This window comes from Sus scrofa, chromosome 1, assembly GCF_054392235.1.
Source record: "Sus scrofa isolate SSC_HxYL_T2T_F1_AM1 chromosome 1, Sscrofa_HxYL_maternal_Yorkshire_Landrace_v2.0, whole genome shotgun sequence".
In the NCBI taxonomy this organism is placed as follows: Eukaryota; Metazoa; Chordata; class Mammalia; order Artiodactyla; family Suidae; genus Sus; species Sus scrofa.
In genome coordinates this window covers 45,998,247-46,023,462 of record NC_139383.1, presented here as the reverse complement: position 1 = coordinate 46,023,462, position 25,216 = coordinate 45,998,247, and the positions used below count along the sequence as shown (strand labels likewise).

Here is a 25,216-nt window from a genome sequence, read left to right as displayed (position 1 = left end):
AAATTTGGCAGTTCCAAGTACATATGGTCCCCAAACTTACAGTGGTTTGACTTAGATTTTTTTTTTTTTTTTTACTTTACAATGGTGCAAAAGCCATATGCATTCAGTAGAAAGTACTCCAGTACTCCAGATACTGAATTTTTATCTTTTCCTAGACTAGCTATATGAAGTCCATACTCTTTCTAGGCAGCAGCAGTGACTGCAAATTATATATATATATACATACATATTTTTAAACAATCCTACTTTTGCAATTTCTAGAAACTCCACAGTTTCCCTGGCTTGGGGCTTCATGACCCTGAGCTCTGCCTCCTTCTTTACATGGTCTTCTCTACGTGTCTCTGTGTCACTTATGTTATAAGAACACTTGTCTTTGGGTTTCAGGCCCACCTGGTAAATCCAGTGTGATATATCTCAAGATCCTTAATTGCATCTGCAAAAACCTTTTTTTCCAAATGAGGTCACATTCATAGGCACTGAATGTTAGACTGAGATATCCTGTTTTGGAGCCACATTTCACCCCTTTATATCCCCTCCAGGCAGTTCCCAGCCACAGGTTGTTGAAAACACAACTGAATGAAAGAATTCTAAGGTGAAATGTGATATTACTATCAAACCAAGAATAAGCAAAGCAATATTTTAAATGTTACATTGCCCTCTGTATTGGTTTCAAATTATTTGCTTTATAAATGTAAGTAAATGTGGTCAGGATTTGGGCTAATAGGGGTCACTAAGGAATTATTGTATAATTAAATATTTATGAAACATTTTAAACAATTATCAAGTTTGTCACCATTTTAAAAGTTGACTATCTTAAAATCAACTTTAGTCAATGTTTTTTTTATAGTATAGAGGCATAGACACTTTAATAGTACTACATACATACATGCATATATATATATATGTGCACATATACATATACACACACACACATATATATGTATATACAAGCTACATATATTTAAAATAGAATGGAAAGAGTAAAATCTACAGTGATTAAGCTCTATGATGCCTGAGTCTTCTTTGCTTTCCCTTTTTGCTTATGAGTATGGTTGTCTTTAGATTAATTGGCCTTAATTTCACCAAAGATACTGATAAATACTCATTAAATTTTTTCTCACAAATCCACTATAATAAATGACTACTTCATGCCCTTAACTTTTCTCTTAATTTGGCAAATATGAACTCTACAGTATGTATTATATGAGTATTTTTCACTTTTCTTTCTTAGATGTCTCCCTGGATTTTCTGGGAAATTCTGTGAAATTAACATAAATGGATGTGTTTCGTCACCATGTGTATATGGTGCAAACTCTGAGAATCACATCAATGGATATATTTGCAAATGTCAACAAGGTAATAATAATAATATATAATGAAAAAATAATAATAATGTATAATGTACATATTTATTTACAAAATATATGAATTTACATATACATGAGTGTAGTATAAATGTGTGATTATACAATACACTTTTTTATTTTATAATTTTTATTTTTTCCATTATAGTTGATTTATAGTGTTCTGTCAATTTCAATTGTACACCAGTGGCCCAGTTTTATATATATATATATATATGTCAATTCTCCATTAATGTTGTTGCCTATCAACCAGAATCTAAGTAATAATCACACTTAAAAACTATGAAATGGTTGTTTTGTGATACTACTAATCAATCACTTAGGCTCTCAGCAGGAAATCCTGGTGCTTAGAGTATTGTATCTCACTAAGGTATTTTCAAAATTTACATAAACTTCAAATTCCTGATCTTTATTTAGATCAATTGTGCCTGGCACATAGCAAGCCCTTTAGAAATGTTAGCTCTTATTAATATTTGCATTATTATTACTTCCAATGATTGTCAGTACAGAGATGGACAAGGTGAGTGAACTGATTTTATTCAGGGACAACTTTTGGAGCCGTTTCTCTTTTTGGTCATATTCTTTTTAACTGTACATAATTCTCAGACCCCTGTCCCACCCTAAGGGATCTCTCCAGCCAGGGCTCTTAACCACACCAACACATCCTACTTCTGAAGTCATTTAAGGAATAATCTTGCTCTTGCATGTTACCCTTTAATCTTTTCTCATTTTCTTTCATAGTGTAGTTGGTTGGTGTTGTTTTTGTTTTCCTATTTTTTTTTCCTAATTTTTATGGTGAAATTCACTCTTTGGCCTATAGTTCTATGTAGTCTTTACAATGCGTAAAACTGTGTAACAACCACCACAGCCAGTCATGTGACTATACCCCTCCCCAAAAAGTGCTTAGGCCACCCATTTGTAGTCATTTCCTTCCTCACACCTATCATATATTGATTTTGATGTAATTCTAAATTTTTTCCTTCATCCTTTTTATCCTGGAAGATTCTACCTGTCATTGAGCTCTTCTTTCTCTTGGATTCTGAATTTTAGATTTTGAAGGCCTACTCTGGAAGGCCTTGAATATCTATGAATTCTAATTCTAATTCTAATAACAGTATTAGTGTGGGCACTGTGCTATTTACGTGTACTAATTTATTCAGTTTTCATATGGACATTGTGAAGAAGGCATTATTTTCATCGCCTTCTACCAATGAGGAAATGGAGTCCCAGAGTCTCTGGGAACTCTCTCACAGCACATTAGTAGCAAAACTGAAATTCACAGCCAGGAAGTTTGGTCTGGGGGCTATACCCTCATATCTTAAGTTCTCCCAAAAAGGGCTTACATTAAATAGCAACTTACCATAAAGTTTCACTTATACTAGATGAAAAGTTCTAGAGCTCTGCTGTACAATATTGTGCCTGTAGTTAATAGTATTACATTGCAAGCTTCAATTTTTTTTAAGGATAGATATCATGTTAAAAGCTCTTAGTAAATATTTTTTAAAAAATTGACAATCATCCAAAAAAAAAAAAAAAAACCAAAAGGAAAGAAAGAAAAAGGACCTTTGACAATAAGATTCATCAGTGTATGGGATATTGGTGGTAAGTTCTCACCACTGTGAGAATTCTTTAGGAGTGTTGTCCAGCCAGATTTGTCTGATCATCTCTCTCAAAAACTGAGAACTTACCATTTTTCTACATAGTTAATAGCAATTTGGCTTCTCCTCAATGTCATAGAAAAACACAAAGGATGATTCATTTGGTTTATACTGCTCCACTCATCCCTGGAGGAAACTAGTTTGAAATAATCCTGATAATTCTTTCTTATGCTCTGTTCTAAAACAGGCCATTATTCTTATGTTACACTGTTCCAGATAGAAACCTACTTTCACCAGGCTTTTACTTCTTTTTTTTCTTTTTCTTTGTCTTTTTTTGCACACAGGGCATATGGAAGTTCCTGGGCTAGGATCCAATCCGAGCCACAGCTGCAACCTACACCACAGCTTAATCTTGGGTGGCTCCTCCATTGTGCCTCAAGATTTGTAATTTTGTCTTTTTTCTCACTCCCTCCCACTTTTTAGTCCAAACAGCTGCATGACTCCTGCCACATTCTGAGCAGAGCACAGTTTGAAATATCAACTGTTGGTTTCCTCACCAAATGAATCTACAAAACACAGCTGAAATTTAAACTGGATATAAATAAGCTAGAAGACTCTGCTCTTTGGTTTCGTGCCAAGAAATTCCTGCCAGCACATGTTGGAAAAGTACAGTCCATTTTTGACTCTGGCCATTGTAGGGCCATAGTTAGCTGAGGCCCTCTCCCTCTCTGTAGGCAAATGGATAAGGTAGTGACACCCCAGCAGAGCACAGGTTGGATCTCAGACTTCAGCTACCCTCTCTTCATGACGTCTTTGTCCCAGTTCAGAGCAGTCCTGATCACAGAGCTCACCCTCTGCCTAGGCAGTAAGTCCAATGGCTGGTCAGCCTTTTTCCTTTGAAGTATCAATACAAAATAAAATGTGCTTGTGCTGTAGCCTAAACAGTCCCACTTAAAGTGTTATATAAAAATATTTAACACTCAGTAAGTGAAACCACAGTTATCTCATTATGAGAAAATTGAAAGTGAAGGGGAGAATCTTAGTGATGCAAATGTGAATGCTTCTCCCAGAACTGTTCTCAGTCCCTGGGGCAGTCACTGAGCCTAGACACTTTTTTAAACTCAGGAGGGGTACAGCTATGTTTATAAAGGTAATGATATAAACTGCAGATACGTATTTTGCTCTTAAAATAGTATTATTAATTTTGAAGCAGAAATGCTGCATTGTCCTTGGGGAAAGGAAACAGAGACACAAATACATTTTCTGTCTGCCACCAGCACTCAGGATTATTAAGTTAGGGATAGGACTTTTGTATTTAGAACAAGAGATACAGAATTATCTTCCTTTTTGAGATCCATGAACAATAAAAAAGAAAATCTTAAGTATGAAATAAAGAGCATATATTATGGTATTTTCATGAAGATTTAGATGTAAAAATCAATTCTTCTACACATTCTAAAATTAGACTTCGGAAAGAAGATAAACTTAATTTATGTTAGCCAATTGCTACATAATATATTAACTACTGGGAGTTCCCGTCGTGGCTCAGTGGTTAACGAATCCGACTAGGAACCACGAGGTTGCGGGTTCGGTCCCTGCCCTTGCTCAGTGGGTTAATGATCGGTGTTGCCTTGAGCTGTGGTGTAGGTTGCAGACGTGGCTCGGATCCCACATTGCTGTGGCTCTGGCGTAGGCTGGTGGCTATGGCTCCGATTAGACCCCTAGCCTGGGAGCCTCCATATGCCAACGGAGTGGCCCTAGAAATGGCAAAAAGACAAATGTGTGTGTGTGTGTGTGTGTATACACTACTCAGGGAGAATTATTATAAATTTTATTCTATTTTATTTTCCCCAGATTAGATGAAAACCACTTGGTGCTGAGAGGGAAAATGAAAAGAAAGTAAAACATAAATCTTTGAAATGGTGACTTTTACTTTCATTAATAAACTCAAGCTATTATAACTTCCATGTTACAGCAGAGAATGGTAGTGTTAAAATGGTTTCTAGTTGTGTTTATTGATGTATTTAAAGATTTTCTTTATTTGTCACTTTAAAAATTAGTCTAATTTTTCTTATTTTTATTATACTTTGACATCTACAAAGTATTCTTTGTTTTACACCTGTGTTTTTTGACATCGCTTATTCTGTAAGCATTTAGTTATTTTTCATGATGTCAGATATTAGAATAGCGCTATGAGTTTAACACCATAATGATTTTTTTTAATTTTATGGATATATAGTTTATTTAGAACGTTGTGTTAATTTCTGCTGTATAGCAAAGTGATTCATATATATATATATTTTCTTTTTCACATTCTTTTCCATTATGATTTACTAAGGACATTGAATATAGTCTCTTATTCTATGCAGTAGGACCTTGTTGTTTATCCATACTATACATAGAGGTTTTCATTTGCTAACCCCAAACTTCCAACCCTTCTCTCCCCCACCCCTTTTCCTCCTTGGCAACCTCAAGTCTGTTCTCTATGTCTATAACACCATAATGATTTGATCACTTTTTTTCTGAATTGCTAATTAAAACTTGTGGTTTTTTGATTTTTAATCACCAGTGTTTTTTTTTAATGTATGGCTACTTTATTATAAGTAGACATCTAATCTATATGCGGCTCAAAGAATGTTTTCTTCATCTCTGTTCCTAAACTTTTCTTTTTTAATCATACCTATTGGATTTATATTTGCCTGTTTTATATTCCCTTATTCTATTCCTATTTCTTACCAGCACCTGGCCTACATCAGTAGAAGACCTTTATCTAATTTATTTATTTTTGATAAGTGTGACTGGCACTCAGCATCCATTCCTGTTTATTGTGGTTGTGATACTGCAGAAGCAAGAAAATTAAAAACTACCATATCTAAACTCCCTTGAAGCTGTGGTTGTGAATATAAATTGAGTTCCACCAATATAAACAGACATGATATCTGGAGGATCTGGTGGAGGTTGTCTCTGGGTGTCTTAGCAGTTCCATCTGAGGAAGAATATGATAGACACATGGGGTTCTCTGCAGAAGATTTCACAGAGTCCCTGACAGGGTTCTCAGAAGCAGTACTAACAGCAGGAGCGGCTTCTGGCAAGGCAGCCAGGGAGGTTGTGATGGCAGCTCTCTGGTACCCAACTTTCCTCAACTTAAGCAGTAGGCTCTTGAACTCAGTCATTCTAATGGGGCTTTTAGGCTGCACCCCTTCCTGATTACCACTGCGGGGGCATCTCCAGAGAGTCAGATCTTGAAATTACTCCTTCAGCCCTTCTTTCTAATAATTTTGCAAGCATCTTATTCCCAGTTATGAAGGTCTGTTTTGCTTAAAAACTTAGAATGGATTCTGTTTCCTGTGCTGAAACCCAACTAACATGTTTTCTATCCTATGTTCTTTTTCATTATTTTTTGTTTGTTTGTTTGTTTTCCTTTTCTTTTTACAGCCCCACCTGTGGCATATGGAAGTTTCCAAGCAAGGTGTCAAATCGGAGCTGCAGGTGCAGGCCTGTGTCACAGCCGTGGCAGCACCAAATCTGAGGTTCACTTGTGACCTGTGCCATAGTTTATGGCAACCCCAAATCCCTAACCCACTGAGTGAGGCCAGGAATCAAACCCTCATCCTTACAGACGCTATGTTGGGTTCTTAACCTGCTGAGCCACAAAGGGAACCCCCTATTTTCGTGTTTTTTCCCAAGACGGCCTTACTGTTCCCCTCAGCTTAACTGAACTTTGAATAGGCTTCTTCTTGACCCCAGGCCCTGTCCTCTCTTCTTTAGAACATTTGCTTTAGAAAACATGTATTTGCTTTCTTTGCCCCTTTGAGATGGAAATCTTCTTATAGCCTTTACCAGTTTCATAACCCAGAAATGTCATCCCTTTGATAGAATCATAGAAGAAAGCAGTGGCCCCCTCTCTTCCTGTCTCCACAGGAGGGTGGGTGCTTAATGTCAATGAGTGATCATTAGCAAACACAGATGCCCTAAGTGCACTGACCGACACTCTAGCCCCAGTCCAATATCCTCCAGCATTTTTTCATTTGCTCACCCCAGCACTTGAAAACTCTCCCACCTAATTCTGGTTCAAGGCACTTGAGTTCTATCTCTCTCTCTTATTTCAAAAGTCTCTTTCTTTTGTTGTAATATTACTGAATGAAACCTTCCTTGTCTTTTTACTGGTCTGGTGAACTTATTCTCTCTCAGTTCCCATCTTATGTTTTAAAGCTTTGTAGTATCATTAATAGTATTAGATGCAAGAAGAAAACTACATTATTATTTTTAGCTGTTTAAAATATATTGTGAATTGTTTTATTCAATCAAAAGAATACACAAGCAATGTGCAACGTATATGTATTTTATAAGATAATGTAATAAACATTGTGTACCTACCATTTGCTTTAAGAAGTAACATATCAGCAGTAATTTTAGCTTGCCCTATATCCCTCTCTGAGCACATTAATATCCCACCCCAACCTTGTAAGAACAATTTTGAATTCTATATTCAACATCCCTTTAGTGTTCCTTCGAGTTTTATTGTATGTGTATGTATATCTAAGTGATGTTATTAAGTTTGTGTTTATTTGACTTTTACAGGAATCATTATCAGATTATGTGTTTTTATGGAATGGGCTTTTATGCAAAACAATATATTTGTGAGATTCAACTATGTGAACAACTGGTTGTGATGGCTTTTTATAATCCCTCCAAAAATATTTTTTTCTATACCAGTTTTTATAGCCTGCCTAATAGAGATACCCACGGGATCTGTTCTCTATATGAAAGAGCAATGCAGAGTGGAAAGAGTCTTGGAGTGGATTTGATAAATTTAGTCTTTTGGCAACTACCTCTAACTTTGATCTGGATCCTGCCATATTTTTAAAATTTTTGTTGTAGTTTTCTTTTTATCGCATAGTATTACATTAAATGATTTCAAAGCACCTCGGAATACTTCTTTAATTGTTCTCATACAGCTTATCAGGGAAGAACAGTGAGAATATGTTGCTAAATAGAAAGAAGAACAGACCGAATTTCTCACTAGCCAGAGTTCAGATTAAATGGATAATACATAGAAAAATATTTTTTTAAAGTTACATTAAAGTATACATAGGTCATCAAAGAGTAGTGACAGTTGCCTCTATAGACTATTGTCACTATGTGGAGTAGTATATTCAGGTTAACATGCTCTTAAACATATTAAGATTTATCACAAATAGTTGCCTCATAGGAAAGAATTAATGGTTTAAAAATGTTTATAATAGGTACCTAGTAAACCACAGCTCATATATTGTATGTGTAGATTAGCAGTGTTGGTTGTCAGATTAATGATGAAATGTTGGAAAGAGTCAAACAGAAGACAAACATGCAGTGTTTTAGTATGGTAAGTGAGATTTCATGTTTAAGGAGAATTCTTACAGCCAATGGTCAGCTGGAACATAGACATAATATTAACAGTCTTTAGAACCACAGCTTAAGAAATACTAACTGTAAAACACTACAGGTATTCCAATGAAATATTTCATTTTGAGAAACTTGTAGTTGTTGCTTTCCTTTGAATTTAAGATTCATTTTAAATGGAGTTATGGGGTATGTTTATTCCAAAGTAAAATATGTAAAGACATTTGGATGTGGTATGTAGAATGGTGCCAAAGGTAGTCTGAAACTTTATTTTACATACATTTGCTTCCATTTCTACATAACTGTGATTTTAGGGCAAGTCATTTTTTCTCTAAATTTAATTTTCTCACCTACTAGAGAAGGTAATAATAGCTAATTGATATTATTAAGATAACTGCAACAATGTATATTAATACCTGGCACAATTACAACAAATAGTAATAGTATGAATAAATTTCTTCTTATTATTATTATTACTATTATTAAGAATTGAATCTCTGCTTTGTGATTATGTTTAACAGGAAAGTCAGGACGTCCCTGTGAGAAGGAACTTGAGTGGCTTTCCAACTTTCTTGTTCATGGAACACACATAGGAAATAAAACTGGCGTTGGCGTGACATGTTTACACACATCTGGAATTGTGGTAAAGCTTATCTATGGGTTTTGTTGTGATACTTCTTTCATTGTGTTGGAAGTAGAGTAAATAATGAAGTAGTGGAACATGGCAAGGTGAGAAATGGGGTTTGGAGAAGTTCATCCCAGTGCTCTCTGCTTCTGCCTGTACTCACTGCACTTTTCTCAGTATTCCTTTTCCCTTCCTGTTCATCCATCACATGCACCCTCAGACCTTCTTCTTAGGAAAAAAAGTATTTTGATAAATTGATCTACATTAAGGTGCAAGTGACCTGCATGCATTGTCCTATAATGTTTTAATGCATTTACAAGGAGGATGCCAGTAGAGGAATTACTTAATATTGTCCGTGTCTTGGCAGAGCCTCTGTTTCACTCAAAGACATAGCACTGCTTTTCAGGGTTAGGCTGAGAGTGTTGCATGTCCCCGGAGGATGAATCTCCTTCCTTGGCAAATTTGGACTAGTGTGACTTCATTAGCACTAGAACTGACTTACCTTGGTGGAAATATCTCTATTAAAGGATCACTTTTGACTATAATCCTTTATTAAAGCTGACCACGGCACATGAATATAGTAAGGGGACAGAAACTGGCAAGACTGTGCTGCCAGGAATTTTAAATGTATATTTATAAACTTTATTAATTGATAGACCAGTCTTAACCAAGATTGAGGTGAAATAATTAGGGCATACAGTCAGGTGATCCAGTGCAAGATTAAGGAATCAGACTTCAAGGAAATGTAAGGACTGGCCAGTTCCAGAGAAAGATGCCCAAGTATGAGTGGAGTGGGAGATGCCCCAAAGTTGGAAGATCAGAGAGAGGCAGGAGCATACAGAAGTGGTTAAGGAATTGAACAGAAAAATGTCTGAAACCTGTCATCAAAACACAAGAATTTGAGGAAGCCTAGGTGCAAGTCTAATCTGTCTGGGAGGGACATGGATAAACTAAGACAGAACCATCATCTTCCTTTCTCTGAGAGATCTCCAATCCAGGCTTTGCTCTAGAGAACACATTTTCCCCTTAGTGATCACAAGAGAATAATATCTCAGGAGGAATTTCAGGCACTCTGACACCTGAGTGTGGGATGTATTTTGTATTAAGAAGTTAATTTTATGTCACCTCAGATTACACCAATAATAGTTTCCTTAGGGAGTCAATAGAAAGAGAAAAAGACTGACTAAAATACATCTTTTAAGTATATTATTCTCCTGGGAATGCAACCTGGTATATGGAAATCTAAATAATTAGAAAAGAAATGCTTTATAGAATTTTTCTATTAAACAAGAAGAATGTACTACCTAAAAATTCTTTAAAATTCTTTAAAATACCCAAATCTTTAAAATTCCTTAGAATAGTAATTCTCCTGGGATATTGCAAAAAATGGACCAAATAACACCAGTGCTATTTCTTTTAATAAAAAACTAAAATCTGAAGGATAAATACATTAGTACATGCTGAGAATGTAAAAAATCCTGAAAAATATATAGTTTTATAAAGCCACAAGTCTACTAAATAAAGGGAACAGTTATAGATATAATAAACCTATGTTTTATAATGGCATTTAACAGATAAATGTGAAATGGATATCCTTATACCCACTGTCTCAAGAACTTGAAAGCTAAAATAAAAATTTACTCTCATAAGATACAGTGTATGGGTAAAAACTGTAAAAAGAGATAAGGGGGATACTACTTCTGTTAATGCATTAGATATGTTCCAAAATAACTAAATAGAGATAGAGGAAATTTAGATTACTGAACAAGAACTTACATTTAAATGTTATGCCTATCAATGTTATAGCAGTATACAAACATATTAAATTAGGTATGTCACAAAAATATAAATATACCTTTGAAAATAGGACATAATTTTATTAAAGTATAGTTGATTTACATTTTTGTACCAATTTCTGCTATACAGAAAAGTCACTTAGTCATACGTGTATATACACGCTTTTTTAAAAAATATTCTTTTCCATTATGGTCTATCTCGGGAGATTGGGTATAGTTCCCTGTGATATACAGTATGACCTTGTTGTTTATCCATTCTAAATGTAATGGTTTGCATCTATTAACCCCAAAATCTCATTCCATCCCACCACCACCCTCTTTGCAATTACAAATATGTTCTCCATGTCTGTGAGTCTGTTTCTGTTGTGTACATAGGTTCATTTGTGCCGTATTTTAGATTCCACGTATAAGTTACATCATATGGTATTTGTCTTTCTCTTTCTGACTTACTTTACTTAGTATGATAATTATTAGTTGCATCCATGTTGCTTCAAATGGCATTATTTCATTTTTTTTTATGGCTGAGTAGTGTTCCATTGTATATATGTACCACATCTTTTTAATCCATTCATCTGTTGATGGACATTTAGGTTATTTCCATGTCTAAGCTATTGTGAATAGTGGCTATGAACATAGGGGTGTGCATATCTCTTTGAATTATAGTTTTGTTCAGATATATACCCAGGAGTGGGATTGATGGATCACATATTTCTATATTTTGTTTCCTGAGGAACATCCGTACTGTTTTCAATAGGGGTTGTACCAATTTACATTCCTGGCAACAGTGTAGGAGGGTTCCCTTTTCTCCACATCATTTCTAGTATTTGTTATTTGTAGAGTTATTAATGATGGCCATTCTGACCAGTGTGAGGTGGTACCTCATTGCAGTTTGGATTTGCGTTTCTCTAATAATTAGTGGTGTTGAGCATCTTTTCATGTGATGGCTGGCTATCTTATGTCTTCTTTGGAGAAATGTCTATTTAGGTCTTATGGCAATTTTTCAAATGGGTTGTTTTTTGTTGTTGTTGAGTTGATGACTTGTTTGTATATTTCCAAGAGTCAACCCTTATAAATTTCATTGTTTGCAACTATTTTCTCCCATTCCATAGGTTGTCTTTTCTTTTTGTTTTTTATGGTTTCCTTTTCTGTGTAAGTTTTGCATAGGTTTGATCAGGTCCCCTTTATTTATTTTTGTTTCAATTCTATTGCCTTGGGAGACTGACCTCATAAAATGTTTGTATAGTTTATGTCAGATAATGTTTTGCCTATGTTCTCTTGTGGAAGTTTTGCATGTCATGTCTTATGTTTAAATCTTTAAACCATTTTGAGTTTACTTTGTACATGGTATAAGGGTGTGTTCTAGTTTCATTGATTTACATGAAGTTGTAGAATGTAAATTATTAATTGGAATTTAAAAAGCAAAATATTTTGCTCAAATATAAAAAAGGCTTTGAAAGAAGAAATATTACTATCAAGTTAGAGTCATTAATATTGTATTAAAATAATAGAATAACAAGGCTGTTTAATTTCACCTGCTGTTATTGAAATAGAATCGGCACACAATATTATGTTAGTTTGAGGTGTACTACATAGAGATTTATCATTTACACACATTGTAAAATGATCACCACCATTGGTCTAGGAACCATTTGTCCTCATATAAAGTTAGTAAAATACTATTGACTGTATTCCTTATGCTGTAGTTTTATATCTCCATGATATTTATTTTGTAACTGGAAGTTTCTGCATCTTAATACTCTTTACCTACTTTATCTACTTTCTCATCCCCTCCCTTCTGGCAACAACCATTTGGTTTTTGCATCTGTGAGTTGGTTTTAATTTTTTTTTGTTTGTCTGTTTGTTTTTTTTTTTTAGATTCACATATATCTGATATCATAGAGTATTTGTCTTTCTCTGTCTGACTTCTTTTCACTTAGTGTAATACCCTCTAGATGTATCCAAATAGTAAATGTCTATTCAGGACTTTTGTCTATTTTAATTGGGTTGTTTGGGGTTTTTTTGATGTTGAGTTGGATGAGTTTTTTGTATATTTTGGATATTAACCCTTTTCAGATATATGATTTGCAAATATTGTCTCTCATTTAGTAAGCTGCTTTTTTGTTATATTGATAGTTTCCTTTAGTTTGCAATTTCTTCCTAGTTTGATGTAGTCTCATTTGTTTATTTTTGTTTTTGTTGACCTGGTCTAAGGCAACAGTCCAAAAAAATATTGTTAAGACCTATGTTAAAGAGTGTAGTGACTATCTTTTCTTCTAATAATTTTATGGTTTCAGGTCTTCCACTTAAGTCTTTAAGTGATTTCAAAGTTATTTTTGTATGTGTTTGAGAAAGTGAATTTGATTTATTTTGCATGTAGCTATCCAATTTTCCCAACACAGTTTATTGAAGAGACTGTCTTTTCTCCCTCCTTTGCCATACATTAATTAACCACAAGTGTGTGGGTTTATTTCTGAACTATCTATTCAGTTCCATTGAGCTATAAGCCAGTTTTTGTTACAGTACCATGCTATGTTGATTACTGAAGCTTTGTTGTATAATCTGAAATCACAGAGCATGATACTTCCAGATTCATTCTTCTTTCTCAATATTGCTTTGGCTATTTGAGATCTTTTGTGTTTCCACACAAATTTTAGAATTATTTGTTCTGGTTCTGTGAAAAATGCAATTGGTACTTTCATAGGGATTTCATTGAATCTTTAAATTGCCTTCAGTAATATGGGCATTTTAACAACATTATTTCTTATAATCCATGAGCACAGTAAAATTTTCTATGCACTTGTGCTTCTAAAGTTTCTTTCATCAATGCCAAAAAGCTATTGGAATATGAGTCTTTCACCTCCTTGGTTAGATTTATACAGGATAACTTATTCTTTTTGATGCAATTTTAAATGGGACTTTTTTTAAAAATTTCTCTTCCTGATAGTTTGTTATTAGTGCATAGAAGTTAAACAGATTTCTGCATGTAAATTTTATATCCTGAGTTAGCTAAATTCATTTATTAGTTCTAACAGTCTTTTGATGTTTTTTGGGGGGAGATTTCTGTATATAGTGTCATGCCTTTTGCAAATAGTGATAATTTTACTTCTTCCTTTCCTATTTGAACTAGTTTATTTCTTTTTCTTGTCTGATTACTGGACTTCCAACACTAGGTTGAATAAAAGTGGCAAAAGTGGGCATCCTAGTCTGATAACTGCAAAATTTCTACCATATCTGAGTCTGATTTTGATACTTTCTCTGTCTCTTCAAATTATATTGTCTCTTAGCATTCCTTGTAATTTTATACTTATAGCCACACATGATGAGCTGAATAAAAATAATTGAGATAATTAGATGTTTAGTATGAGACTTTATTTTTATCTGACTAGGAGTCAAGCCATGTTTACTGTTTGCTCTAGTTATGGTTGCCAGAGGTTAGAATATTTTCTTATTTCCTTGTTTTTCCTCCAGAGTAATTATTGGGTTTCCTTAGAGACTTCTTCTTAAATAGATCTAAAATGTGCAGTTCTTTCCACTGCAGTCCCTTTTACTGCCAAGGAGCACTATTATATAGATAAAGTAAGAAAAGAGGGAAGTGTTCATAATCTGATGATCAGTCTCAGTCCTTTAGTGACCCTGAGTCTCACTTCTGGGCTGTAACATTCACATGTTTTCTCAGCTCTCCCCTTCTTAGGTATGACAAGAAAGTCTCAGGAGACTGGAGTTGGGTATATCCTTTCTCCCAGATTGATTACTCTGGCAAAATAATTTCCCTTGAGGTCAGGCCTTGTTAAGAACAACAAAATTCTCTTGGTAGTACTTTAGAATGGCAATTCTTCCCCCCCACCCCCACGCACCTCCCATTGGAAGCACAAAGGGATTTTTCTTACATATTCACTGTAAGAATCTGGAGGAATTCCTGGAGGTAAAACATAATGAAAGTATAGGTGATTCTCTAAAATCCCTCCCCACCAGGTAGGCCTCCAGCATTTTGTCAATTATAGTTTGTTTTCTTATCCTGGAACTGGCTCTAGCAATGCTTTCTGCTCCTGAGTTTCTGTTCTACTAAGCTGTAATTCTTTTTTTCTGCCTTATTGTCTCTCCAATTTGGGGGGAGCAGTTTTCCCTGTTACCTCAATCTAAAAAAAAGTTGTTGATTTTCAGTTTGCCCAGCTTTTATATTTATGAAGAAGGAAGCAATGGCTTTTAAGTTCCTTACCCACTGAGCCAGAAACCAGAAATCTTGTGATTGTCTTAAGAATGAAAGAAAATATGAATACCTTTAATAAGGAAAATAGATTAATTTTCCTTCATTCATGAAATTTGTCTTTTTAAAAACTGATTTTCTGGAAGTTCCTATTGTGCCTCAGCAGGTTAAGAGACTGGCTAGTATCCATGAGGACACAGGTTATATCCCTGGCCTCACTCAGTGAGTTAAAGGATACAGCGTTGCTGTGAACTGTGGTCACAGACACAGCTTGGATCTAGCATTACTGTGGCTATGGCATTGGCTGGCAGCTGTAGCTCTGATCAGGCCCGTAGCCTGGGAACTTCTATATGACATGAGTGTGGCCCTAAAAAAGAAAGCAAAAAAACCCCAAGCAAACAAACGAACAAAAAAAACCTGATTTTCTTATTCTAATTAAGCTTCTAAGGTATCTTACCTGGAAAGATTGTTCTATTTTCCAGAGTTGCTTGAGGACTTCATGGAATTGCTTAAAAGATGCCAGATATGTTGGCAGTTAGATTCTCCACTAGCATGTAGAATTTTTTTTTAATTATCAATTATCTTGTATACAGAAGTATAACAGCTGCTATAATAGCCCATGTAATCTGTTAAAATATTTCAAATTATTGGGAATATGCAAGCTTTGAATTTCCGAATATAAAACCTGAAATAGCAAAATTTAATACAAAGCATTTTCTTACTGGACTAATTTGTAGCATTTCTCTTCACATTAGGTGTGTTAACCTCAAGTTCCCTTCAGTGTCATCCTTTTTCAAATACGTCTTCAGAAAGATGCTACACTCTTTCTACATTCCACTTAGGCTATTTTTAAAACTCTTACTAATTACATTGTCATATAAAATATTAACTCAGCTGCATGTTTATGAGATTAAAGAAAATTAATACCACTGCATTTAATATTAATATTATGACAAATATTATTTGCTTGATAATGAAAAGTTACTTGAGATGTGAATATCACCTGCTATTTGTTCTTTATTTCTGAGAATTAATTTTTGGTACATAATATTAAAGACCTAAACTCTCAGATTCTTTTAATGTTTAGAGCTGTGACAATCTCTGAAAAGCTGATAATTAGTTTAGATTGTTCTTTCAGCAGATTTAATTGTAAAAGTGTATCAAAGTGCTAAAGTACTTATTCTGAAATTCAAATGCTCTGTCAAAGAATTTAAGTGACAGAACGTAATTTATTGAATGCCCTAGACTTGCTTGCTGAAAAATATAAGACAAGTGCTCTCCCTCTTTTTAGCTTGATCAGGACTGCTCTTTTCTTCCTCAGTAAATGAATTTCTACCAAACAAAATGGATACATAAAATGATGACTGTCAGTGGCTCATGCTCATTACATTTTACAAATGATAGTCGCCAATAAAATTGTTGATTGTATTCTTGAAATTAAAACACAGATCTTTATGTAGTGTAGAGGTTGTATTCTAGTAAACAAAATGGAAAAGGAAAAACTACTTTCTAAATGAGAAAACGTGTTGAGTTCTACCAATACAATCTATTTGCAATTCCTGATTTTTAAATGTCATCTTCAAAATAGACCTAAAAACCAGGCACAAGATAGCAAGACAGACCATTTGGTTTTAGGTTTGCTTATGGTTCTGATTCTTATTTTATCATGATATAAAGTGATTGATGTTGATGAATATTTACAATGTTCAAGATGCCCTGACACATCCTATTAAATAATTAAATTTTATTGTCTCTCTTTGGGAAGTATATAAACAAAAGCACAATTCTTTGATAAACTCATAATAATTTTTTACTTAAGAAGGATTTTTTTATTGTTTTTGACATTTATTCATATTTGAGCTCAAGTTATTGATATTTTAGATCAGTCAGACACATCCTTTGGCCACTCACCATAGCAAAGTACTTGTAAATTGTGAAAAAAAAATGCACACATACTATTCTTATATTCAAATTAAGGAAAAAGGGACAGATCTATAAGCAAACACTTCTGTGAAGGCACAGAAAAACAGCAATAATACTCCTTTTAAAGGCAATTTAATGCTTTGCTTTAATATATTTTGAGCATATTTTGAATGCAGATCCCCAAAATAATGCAAAAGCATATTGGTTTCAATCTCTCATCCAAGAGTTTTCAGCTGAATGGACTAAACAAATGTGTATGGGATATGAAAAAATCTGGAAACTATCTGGTTCATTCCAGAAACTATCTGCTGAGGGAAATGAAGACATTAATCAGGACACTGTGGTTCTAATATTAAAAGTAATATGGCTATTGTCAAATCTGAGCAAAGTACTTATTAGAAAAGCTTTCTCAAAGGAAAAAAATTATGGCTTCCCCCCAGGGGTTAGAAAGGTATCTCTAAAAGTGCCAAGACTTCCTCTTCCTATCCAACCTGAAAGCCCGCCCACCAGAGGAACTGCCCAGTTCTGCTCATGAGAATGCTACCTGTGCAACAGTTAGAACAAAGGCTCCTCTGCTTCTTAGGACCTGTTTCACCATAAGCTATATACCTCTGTTGGGATATGTTGTAAGCATTCTAAGTAACACAGTGACTTAATCTTTCGTAAGCCCAGGGATGTGATATTGGAGGAGGAAATGTACGTATTTAAACACAACTTAACCAACTAAAGAGGAAGTTCTGTATGTTAAATAAATATAATTTACAATGGGCAAATATAGTTTAATATTTTCAGAAGTAGAATATTGAAAATAACACTGTGTCTTGAGTTTTATACAATAGATTTATGGCACAGTTATTATGTACAATTTAAATATCTCAGAACAGAACAGTGTTTTTTTTAATTGGTGAATGAAGTGTAGTAAAATTGTAACTGCTCTCTAGATATTTAGATATCATGGGTAATGGTTGTCCACCTCTCATCTTTATGCATCTATTTCTTCTTTAAACATGGTTAGTGTAGTAATGTTCATATCTGGTAATAATAGAATATTCTTGGTGTTGTATATTGCCTCAAATGAGAATAGCCTTAATATTTTAGATCTCAGTTAGATGGAAAGTTCTCTGAGCCTCAGTTTCCAAATCTATGGCGTGAAGGAGTGGATGTGGTGACTGCTGAGTCATACCTAAGAAAACATTAGTACATTGAATAGTTGGAAATGGGATGTTAAATGCCCACACTTATAAGTTGGCATTCTTTCCTCTACAACTTAACTTTTATTCATTTATTATTAAGGTAAATGCCTCTATGTTATATTGGTAGGGGCAGAAGATACTATTAACTTACTTTCCAAAATAAAATCCTGGCTGGATTTCAAAATCCACCCCTTGGCCACCCTACTATGGACATCCTCCAGCAGAGTGATGTATTTGTTACAATTAATGAACAACATTATCTAATTCCCAAGGTCTATAGTTTACATCTGGGTTCATTCTCTTTGTTTATATTCTATGGGTTTTGAAAAACAAATAATGACACGTATCCCTCATTATAGTCTCATAGAGAGTATTTTCATTGCCCTAAAAATGCTCTGTGATCCACCTGTTTATCCATCCCTCCCCTCTTAGTCCTAGAAATCACTGATCTTTTTATTATCTCTTTAGTTTTTCTTTTCTAGAATGTCATATCGTTGGAATCATACAAAGTCTAGTCTTTTCAAATGGACTTCATTCACTTAGTAATATACATTTATGTTTCATCCATGCCTTTCATGGTTTGATAGATCATTTCTTTTTAGTGCTGAATAATTGTCCATGGACTGGATGTACCACAGTTTATCCATTCACCTAGTGAAAGACATCTAGCATTTATGAACAAAGCTGTTATAAACATCCAAGTGCAGGTTTTCATGTTTTCCTAAGTTTTCAATTCATTTGTGTAAACACCTAGGAATGAGCAATTGCTAAATCATATAGTAAAAGTATATTAAGTTATGCAAGAAACTGCCAAATTGTTTTCCAAAGCATAGTGCCATTTTGAATTTTCTTGAACAATTAGGTTGCATTTTATATATATTTTTCACAGAAATTACCAGAACTGTAATCCATCAAATCCATTATTTGTGTGGCTAAGGGTTTAATGTGTGACCCAACCCTCCTAACCCTCCCTTCCCTTCCTCTTCCCTCTATGCTGCTTCTTTCCCTTCCAATATGCTCCCGAAGACAGAAACCATGCACACCTAGTTTACCTCTATTCTTCAGGTTGGTGCCACACAATAGATTCTAAATAAACCTTTATTTATCAAATTAACAAGAACATGGATGTGACTATAATTTTTGGAGTTTAATTAGTCATATAATACGTTTGAAATTCAGAGGTTATTGGATGCAATGCCGTACATCATTAAAGATAAAATGAATTCCTTTCTACAATAAAGGTGGAAGTGACTTAAAACATCACTTGATCCATAAACTACCAGCAAAATTAGTTCTTATTTGTGAAGCGTTAACTATTTGCAAGGGCAAATGATTTAGATGTGTTACCTCATTTAATGTTGTTTAAACAAATTTGTGATGTAGAATCATATAGATAAGGGAATAGACTCAGAAAGTTTGAAACACTTATCCATAGCTGATCTCTGTTAGAATTACACTTGTCCAGTAAATCCAAATCCTATACACATAAATACTAGGTCAGAAAGATTTTATTCTGCATTCAAGCGGGTCTTTTCACTCTAAGCTATGCTCATATTTCTCTTGTCAAAGCAGTCTTCATTAAAAAGGACTTAACTCATATAATTCCTTCCAAAATTCTCTTATATTTTTATTCCAAAATTTCCTATTTCACATGGTTCTTATGTTCTAACAAATGGAACTGTGCATTTTACACCTGCCAGTTGATTCTATAAATAATTAAATGAAGGCCGGGCAGCAGGAGGAAATACAATAACCCACATCTACAGCATTACTTTGATGGAAAAAACCCACCTCTCTGGTTCCCTGCTTTTTTTCTGTCTCTGAGAAACAGCAGGATTTTAGTGCTTCCCTTGTGGCTACGGAGCCTTTTTTTTATTCATACTCAATGCACCTGGTTTAGCTCCCCCCCTTAATTAAAAATAAATGAAACCAAGAAAAGAGTGGATCTACAGGGAAGAATAGACCTGTTGCTCCTCCCTCTCCATGTGTCTCAGGGGCTCTGAGTTCAGCTCAGCGTATTTTGCTTCCTGCATGTGATTTGTTTTCGGTGTTAGATGGTGCCCTTGGACCAGAGTGCTTGATTTGTTTTGTCTTACTTCCTGTGAGTGTTTTCATGTCATTTGCACTTGCATTTCCCAAGTAAGGGAATGATTGTATGCATATGCTCAGAATTTGAAGATCAGCGTCCATGCATTCTAACTGTAAACCTAACCCACTTCAATCTGAAGTGAGAAAATTAACATGTCCTGGCAGAGTATGTTATAGAAAAGAAATAGGCTTGGTAGTGTTCAGAGGCAATCCTGTTTAATGTTTTAAAATGTAGGCTTAAGGGGAATTCCCGTTGTGGCACAGTGGTTAACAAATCCGACTAGGAACCTTGCTCAGTGGGTTAACGATCCGGCATTGCCGTGAGCTGTGGTGTAGGTTGCAGACACAGCTCGGATCCCACTTTGCTATGGCTCTGGTGTAGGCCAGCAGCTACAGCTCTGATTCAACCCCTAGCCTGGGAACCTCCATATGCCACAGGAGCGGCCCAAGAAATGGCAAAAAGACAAATAAATAAATAAATAAAATTTAAAAAAATAAAATGGAGGCTTAAATGATTAGTGTTTTGATGAATCACTAACATGTGTCATGCACACAATTGTGGCTGTTTTGGTTGGTATAGAAGAGCATCTCAATGAGAGAGATAATAGATAAATAAGTGATATTTACTAACTACTGTTTTTTGATAGAGTTATATAGGCATGATGCTATAGGTGACAAAATAGTGATAAAATAATGATCCAGAGCACAACCTGATTAGGTTACCTTGGCTCAAGGATAGTTCCAGTAAGAGAGCAAGCCTGAATAACGTGGGCGGAGAGTGTGAGTTAAGTTGAAGCTTCTTCACAGGGAACAAGTGTAGAAGGTTCCAAGTTCTTTCCTAGCAATACATACCGAAGGATGTGAGGATGCATTACTAAAAAGACAAATTATTGCACATATTCTAGCACTTATTTAGGACTTAATAGAATTACTTGAGATGAGGTTTAAGGAATTCAAACAAGAGGAGATAAAACTTGAATGGAAACAACTATAACAGATTAGAAAGAGGTAAGTCCATGTAGTGTAAAGTGATAGGTAAGGATTATAGAGATTCAAAGGATGCTGACATTATTTCCACTGTGGGAATTAGGAAATGAATCATGAAATTTGTGTCTTTTCTCCTGAACAATGATTGAACACTATGACTGAGGAAAGATACCCTTAACTATATAGGTATATGGTAGTAAGAAACAAAGTTTTCACTTTCTACTTGTCAACTCTCAAAAGGCAACTGGGGACTCCTGGGTGTTCAGACTGGTGAATCTATAGTATCTGCCAGTTTCATCTATTCTTTCTGAAATAGTAGGTTAGCCATGGGCATTTAACTTCTGAGGTATTTCAGTGGTTCTTTTACTTGGACATACTTAGTGTTCTGCAGTAGATATCAAATTCTGATAGGACTGGAGATTTAGAAACAGTGTCTTCAGAGAAATCTTTAACATGCTTAACTTCAATGCAAGGGGATCTAGAAACCACAGTTTAGAAGATGCTATTGGTATTAGGACCTCAGGCATTTAGTTGTATCATTCACACTGTTAATTTGCACTTTTAATGATTATGATAATTAAGGGATTCTGATATGATGGCTGACAGTGTAGATTTTCAAGATTGTTATGGTGAATTTAATTAAATCAAATATAAATAATTTAATTCAATACCACGATGTTTGCAACATGAACGGTGCCACCAATCAAGCCTACAACTTTAAAATTCAAACTGTTGCTGCTTTTAAAGCCCAATATCTATAAATATAGTTAAAGCATAAGATCACTTGGGCCTTGTTGATTAGGACCACAAGATGAAAAATAATTTCATACAACTGAATTAATTCATTATGGAAACTTGAGAAATTACTATTTACTTAAAATTTGGTGATACCTTATTCATGTGCATCTTATATCAAAATATGTTCATTGCTATATAGGTTTTATTTCTAAAACCTGATGTGGATTTTTAATTTTATTTTTTATATGAAAACAGTAGGAAAGTATTCAGAGCAAATTTATTACAAAGGAAGATTTAGCTCAATCTTTTTATAACTCCAAAAAGTATATATATATATATGTATATACACACACACACACATACATATATATTTAATACAGGTGTAGTTACTAATACAGAAAAGGGGGAAAGGCTTAAATATTTTCATTATAAATGTATTAGAAATGTATAATTTATATACCTTGTTCTGAGTAATTTGTATGCATAATCAATTTTCAAATGCATATCTATTTCTCAAATTTTGGTTTCATTAATAATAGAATTTGGTTCTTAAATTAAGGAACTTTGTGCTCCACAGGCTTTTTTTGCCACCTGTGAACTTCAGTAGAAACCAAGAAGTATGAAGATCTTGTCCTAAAATTCAGTTCAGTATGTCTAATTAATTTGGGTTGACCAGACCAAAGGCTCTTGGTCTTCAACTCATCAGAACTATTACTGTCTTCTTTCAACCCAATGTGAAGGAACCTTGTATAGTCCAAGACCCCAATCTCCCCAAAAGTGCCCTTTACTAACCTCTATCTTACACACTAAAGCCAGACACTTATGGACTATATTGGCTTATGGACTATTTTGGCTCTTAAAAGATATATACTACTGGGAGTGCAAAATACGTCAGGCAGTAATCCAAATATGATAGATAATAGACACAGTTAAAGTCTACACAATATTTCATGAAAGCTCAGTAGTGATATCAGTTAATCCTTGAACAACATGAGTTTAAACTGAATGGATCCACTTACACAGCGTTTTTTTGTTTGTTTGTTTGTTTGTTTCAATAGTAATTACTACAGTACTGTGTGGTCTACAGTTGGTTGGACTAGAGGATGCTAAACCCTGGATATGGAGAAACTGATAAGATATAAGCAGATTTTTTTGGCTGTGTGAAGGGTTGGCGTCACTAATCCCCACATTATTCAAGGTCAACTGTATTTTTAAAAAATGAAGGAACATAGTAGAGAATGCTGAGTATACAGCTATGAGAATACTGAGCTGAATCAAAAGGCTGAGTACCTAGGTTACCTGGGTTCAAGGTGGGAATATGTGGCAGAGTAGAATTCATGAGGGAAAGCAACACATGTGGAATATTAATTAGCATAACACATGTGAGGAAGTGGTAACAAATGAGAAATTGTCAGTGGCTTTGCATGCTAGGCCAAATCATTTCTACTTTTTCCTAGGAAAAGTGGTAAGCAACTGATGAATTTCTATGCTGAGGAATGACCTGGTCAGATTTTGTTTTGTTTTATTTATTTATTTATTATTATATTGTATGGCCACACCCCCAGCATATGGAGGTTCCTGGGCCAGGGATTGAATCAGAGCCACAGATGCACCCTATGCTGCAGCTGAAGCAATGCTGGATCCTCTAACCCCCTGCACCAGGCTGGTGATTAAATCTATGCCTCCATAGTGATCCCAGCCTCTGCAGTCAGATTCTTAACCCACCATGCCATAGTCGGAACTCCTCAGATTTTATTTTAAAATATAGCCTGGCACATATTCCATCAGGACAAGAAGCAATGAAACTGTCTTTCCATTAGCTGTATCTCCCCTCTTGTACTTGCTAAGCACCCATAAAAACTCACTCAGTGTTCTATTTTCCTTAGTACTCAAAGCCCAGATGTTATCTCATACATGTTTAAGTGTGGTATAGAGGCTATTGCTAAGTGACTTTGATCTTACTTAACTTTCCAATTTTTAAAGTTTCAAAGAATTTACTCATTCTCTCCATCCCATCTTTATTTAGCAGCATTAAGTATTCCTTAACAAGACACCTTGGAAAAGGGAGAAATTAATTTTCTCAAGTGTAGAAGATACAAATAGGAAGTAGAATAGTACCAGTGGAAAATAGAATAGCACCAACTGTATTTTTCATCTGTCACCTCTAATCTCAAGACTGACTTTTACATGATTTGGGCCCTTATTTCTCAGAGGAAACTTAATCACCCTTTAAGTAAAGACTGAGGGGAGAGATAGGAAGTATGAGGGAAACCACATATCTCAGAAGATAGCAGTTGATTCTGTTCAGTATTGTTGAGAATTTGATTAAAAAGAAGAGCCCAAACTGTGCTTTGAATTTAACAGCCTGGTTGTATTTCTGGAAATTTATGAGAGTATTTTCAGTGACATTATGACATGATATATGTCTTAGAATGGCTTGAAAAAAGAAGGGAACACATGAGAGATGGGGCCAATTTCTCTCCCAAAATGTGTGACTAGAAGGGGAAAAGAAACAGGGGATTAGCTATATAAGAATGTCTCTTCAAAATAATGTTATCTTTTAGTTTTTACCAACAAATGTTTACTAACTGCCAACTACCTGGTACCAGAGATCTTTCTAGCCCTGGCCATTCAGGGGAACATGGAACAATCATAATCCACTGCATAGTGGCACTTTTAGTTTACTGGTAAAGACCTGGAAGTTAAATTGGTATACAGTCATATAATTCACAATCCTGATGATTGGCAGGGACCCTATGCATTGCTTTTCATGTAGGAAGTTCTAGAAAAGCAAGAAATAAAAGTACTTATCTAGCCCAATTGTTTAAGCATGGAAGTATGTCAATATTAAATATTCTACAGAAAAGCATTTTTAAGGTTGGGTCTCTGATCATTAATATAGATTTTTTATTATTATGCTTCAATCTTATCAATCTTCTGCTTTCCTCTTGACAGCTACTTTACCTTTCATCTGCCATTCAAGTTAGATTAACTACATACAGAAATCTGCCTCATATTGTTGTTTATAGGTCAGCAATGCTGAACTGGTGTCTTAACCAGAAAAATAGAGACCACATCTAGTATTACCCTCTGTTAGAGGGAACTGGTAATAGAGGTGAGGGAAGATCTGAGATCCAATCAGGAGATAAAGAGGGAAACAGGGATTAGCCACAGCAGGAAACCACTGCAGGCTTGCTGGGAAGACAGGGAGGAGGCATTATCCAGGGAACAGGGCATCTGGAGGATACAGGAATGGGAGCAGAGGATAAGTATGCTGCCTGAGACCCCCACCTGCACACGGAGACAGGAGGGAAGATG

The 25,216-nt window shown here is 34.9% G+C and overlaps 1 protein-coding gene across 1 annotated transcript in view; it reads left to right on the top strand.

Annotated features, from left to right (window-relative positions):
- EYS (EGF-like photoreceptor maintenance factor) overlaps positions 1-25,216 on the top strand; it is a 1,392,725-nt gene that overhangs the window by 677,634 nt on the left and 689,875 nt on the right. The window contains exons 21-22 of the mRNA XM_084958241.1: positions 1,232-1,356; positions 8,866-8,987. Of these exons, the coding sequence (XP_084814367.1) occupies positions 1,232-1,356; positions 8,866-8,987 (247 nt within the window). The remainder of the gene's footprint in view (positions 1-1,231; positions 1,357-8,865; positions 8,988-25,216) is intronic.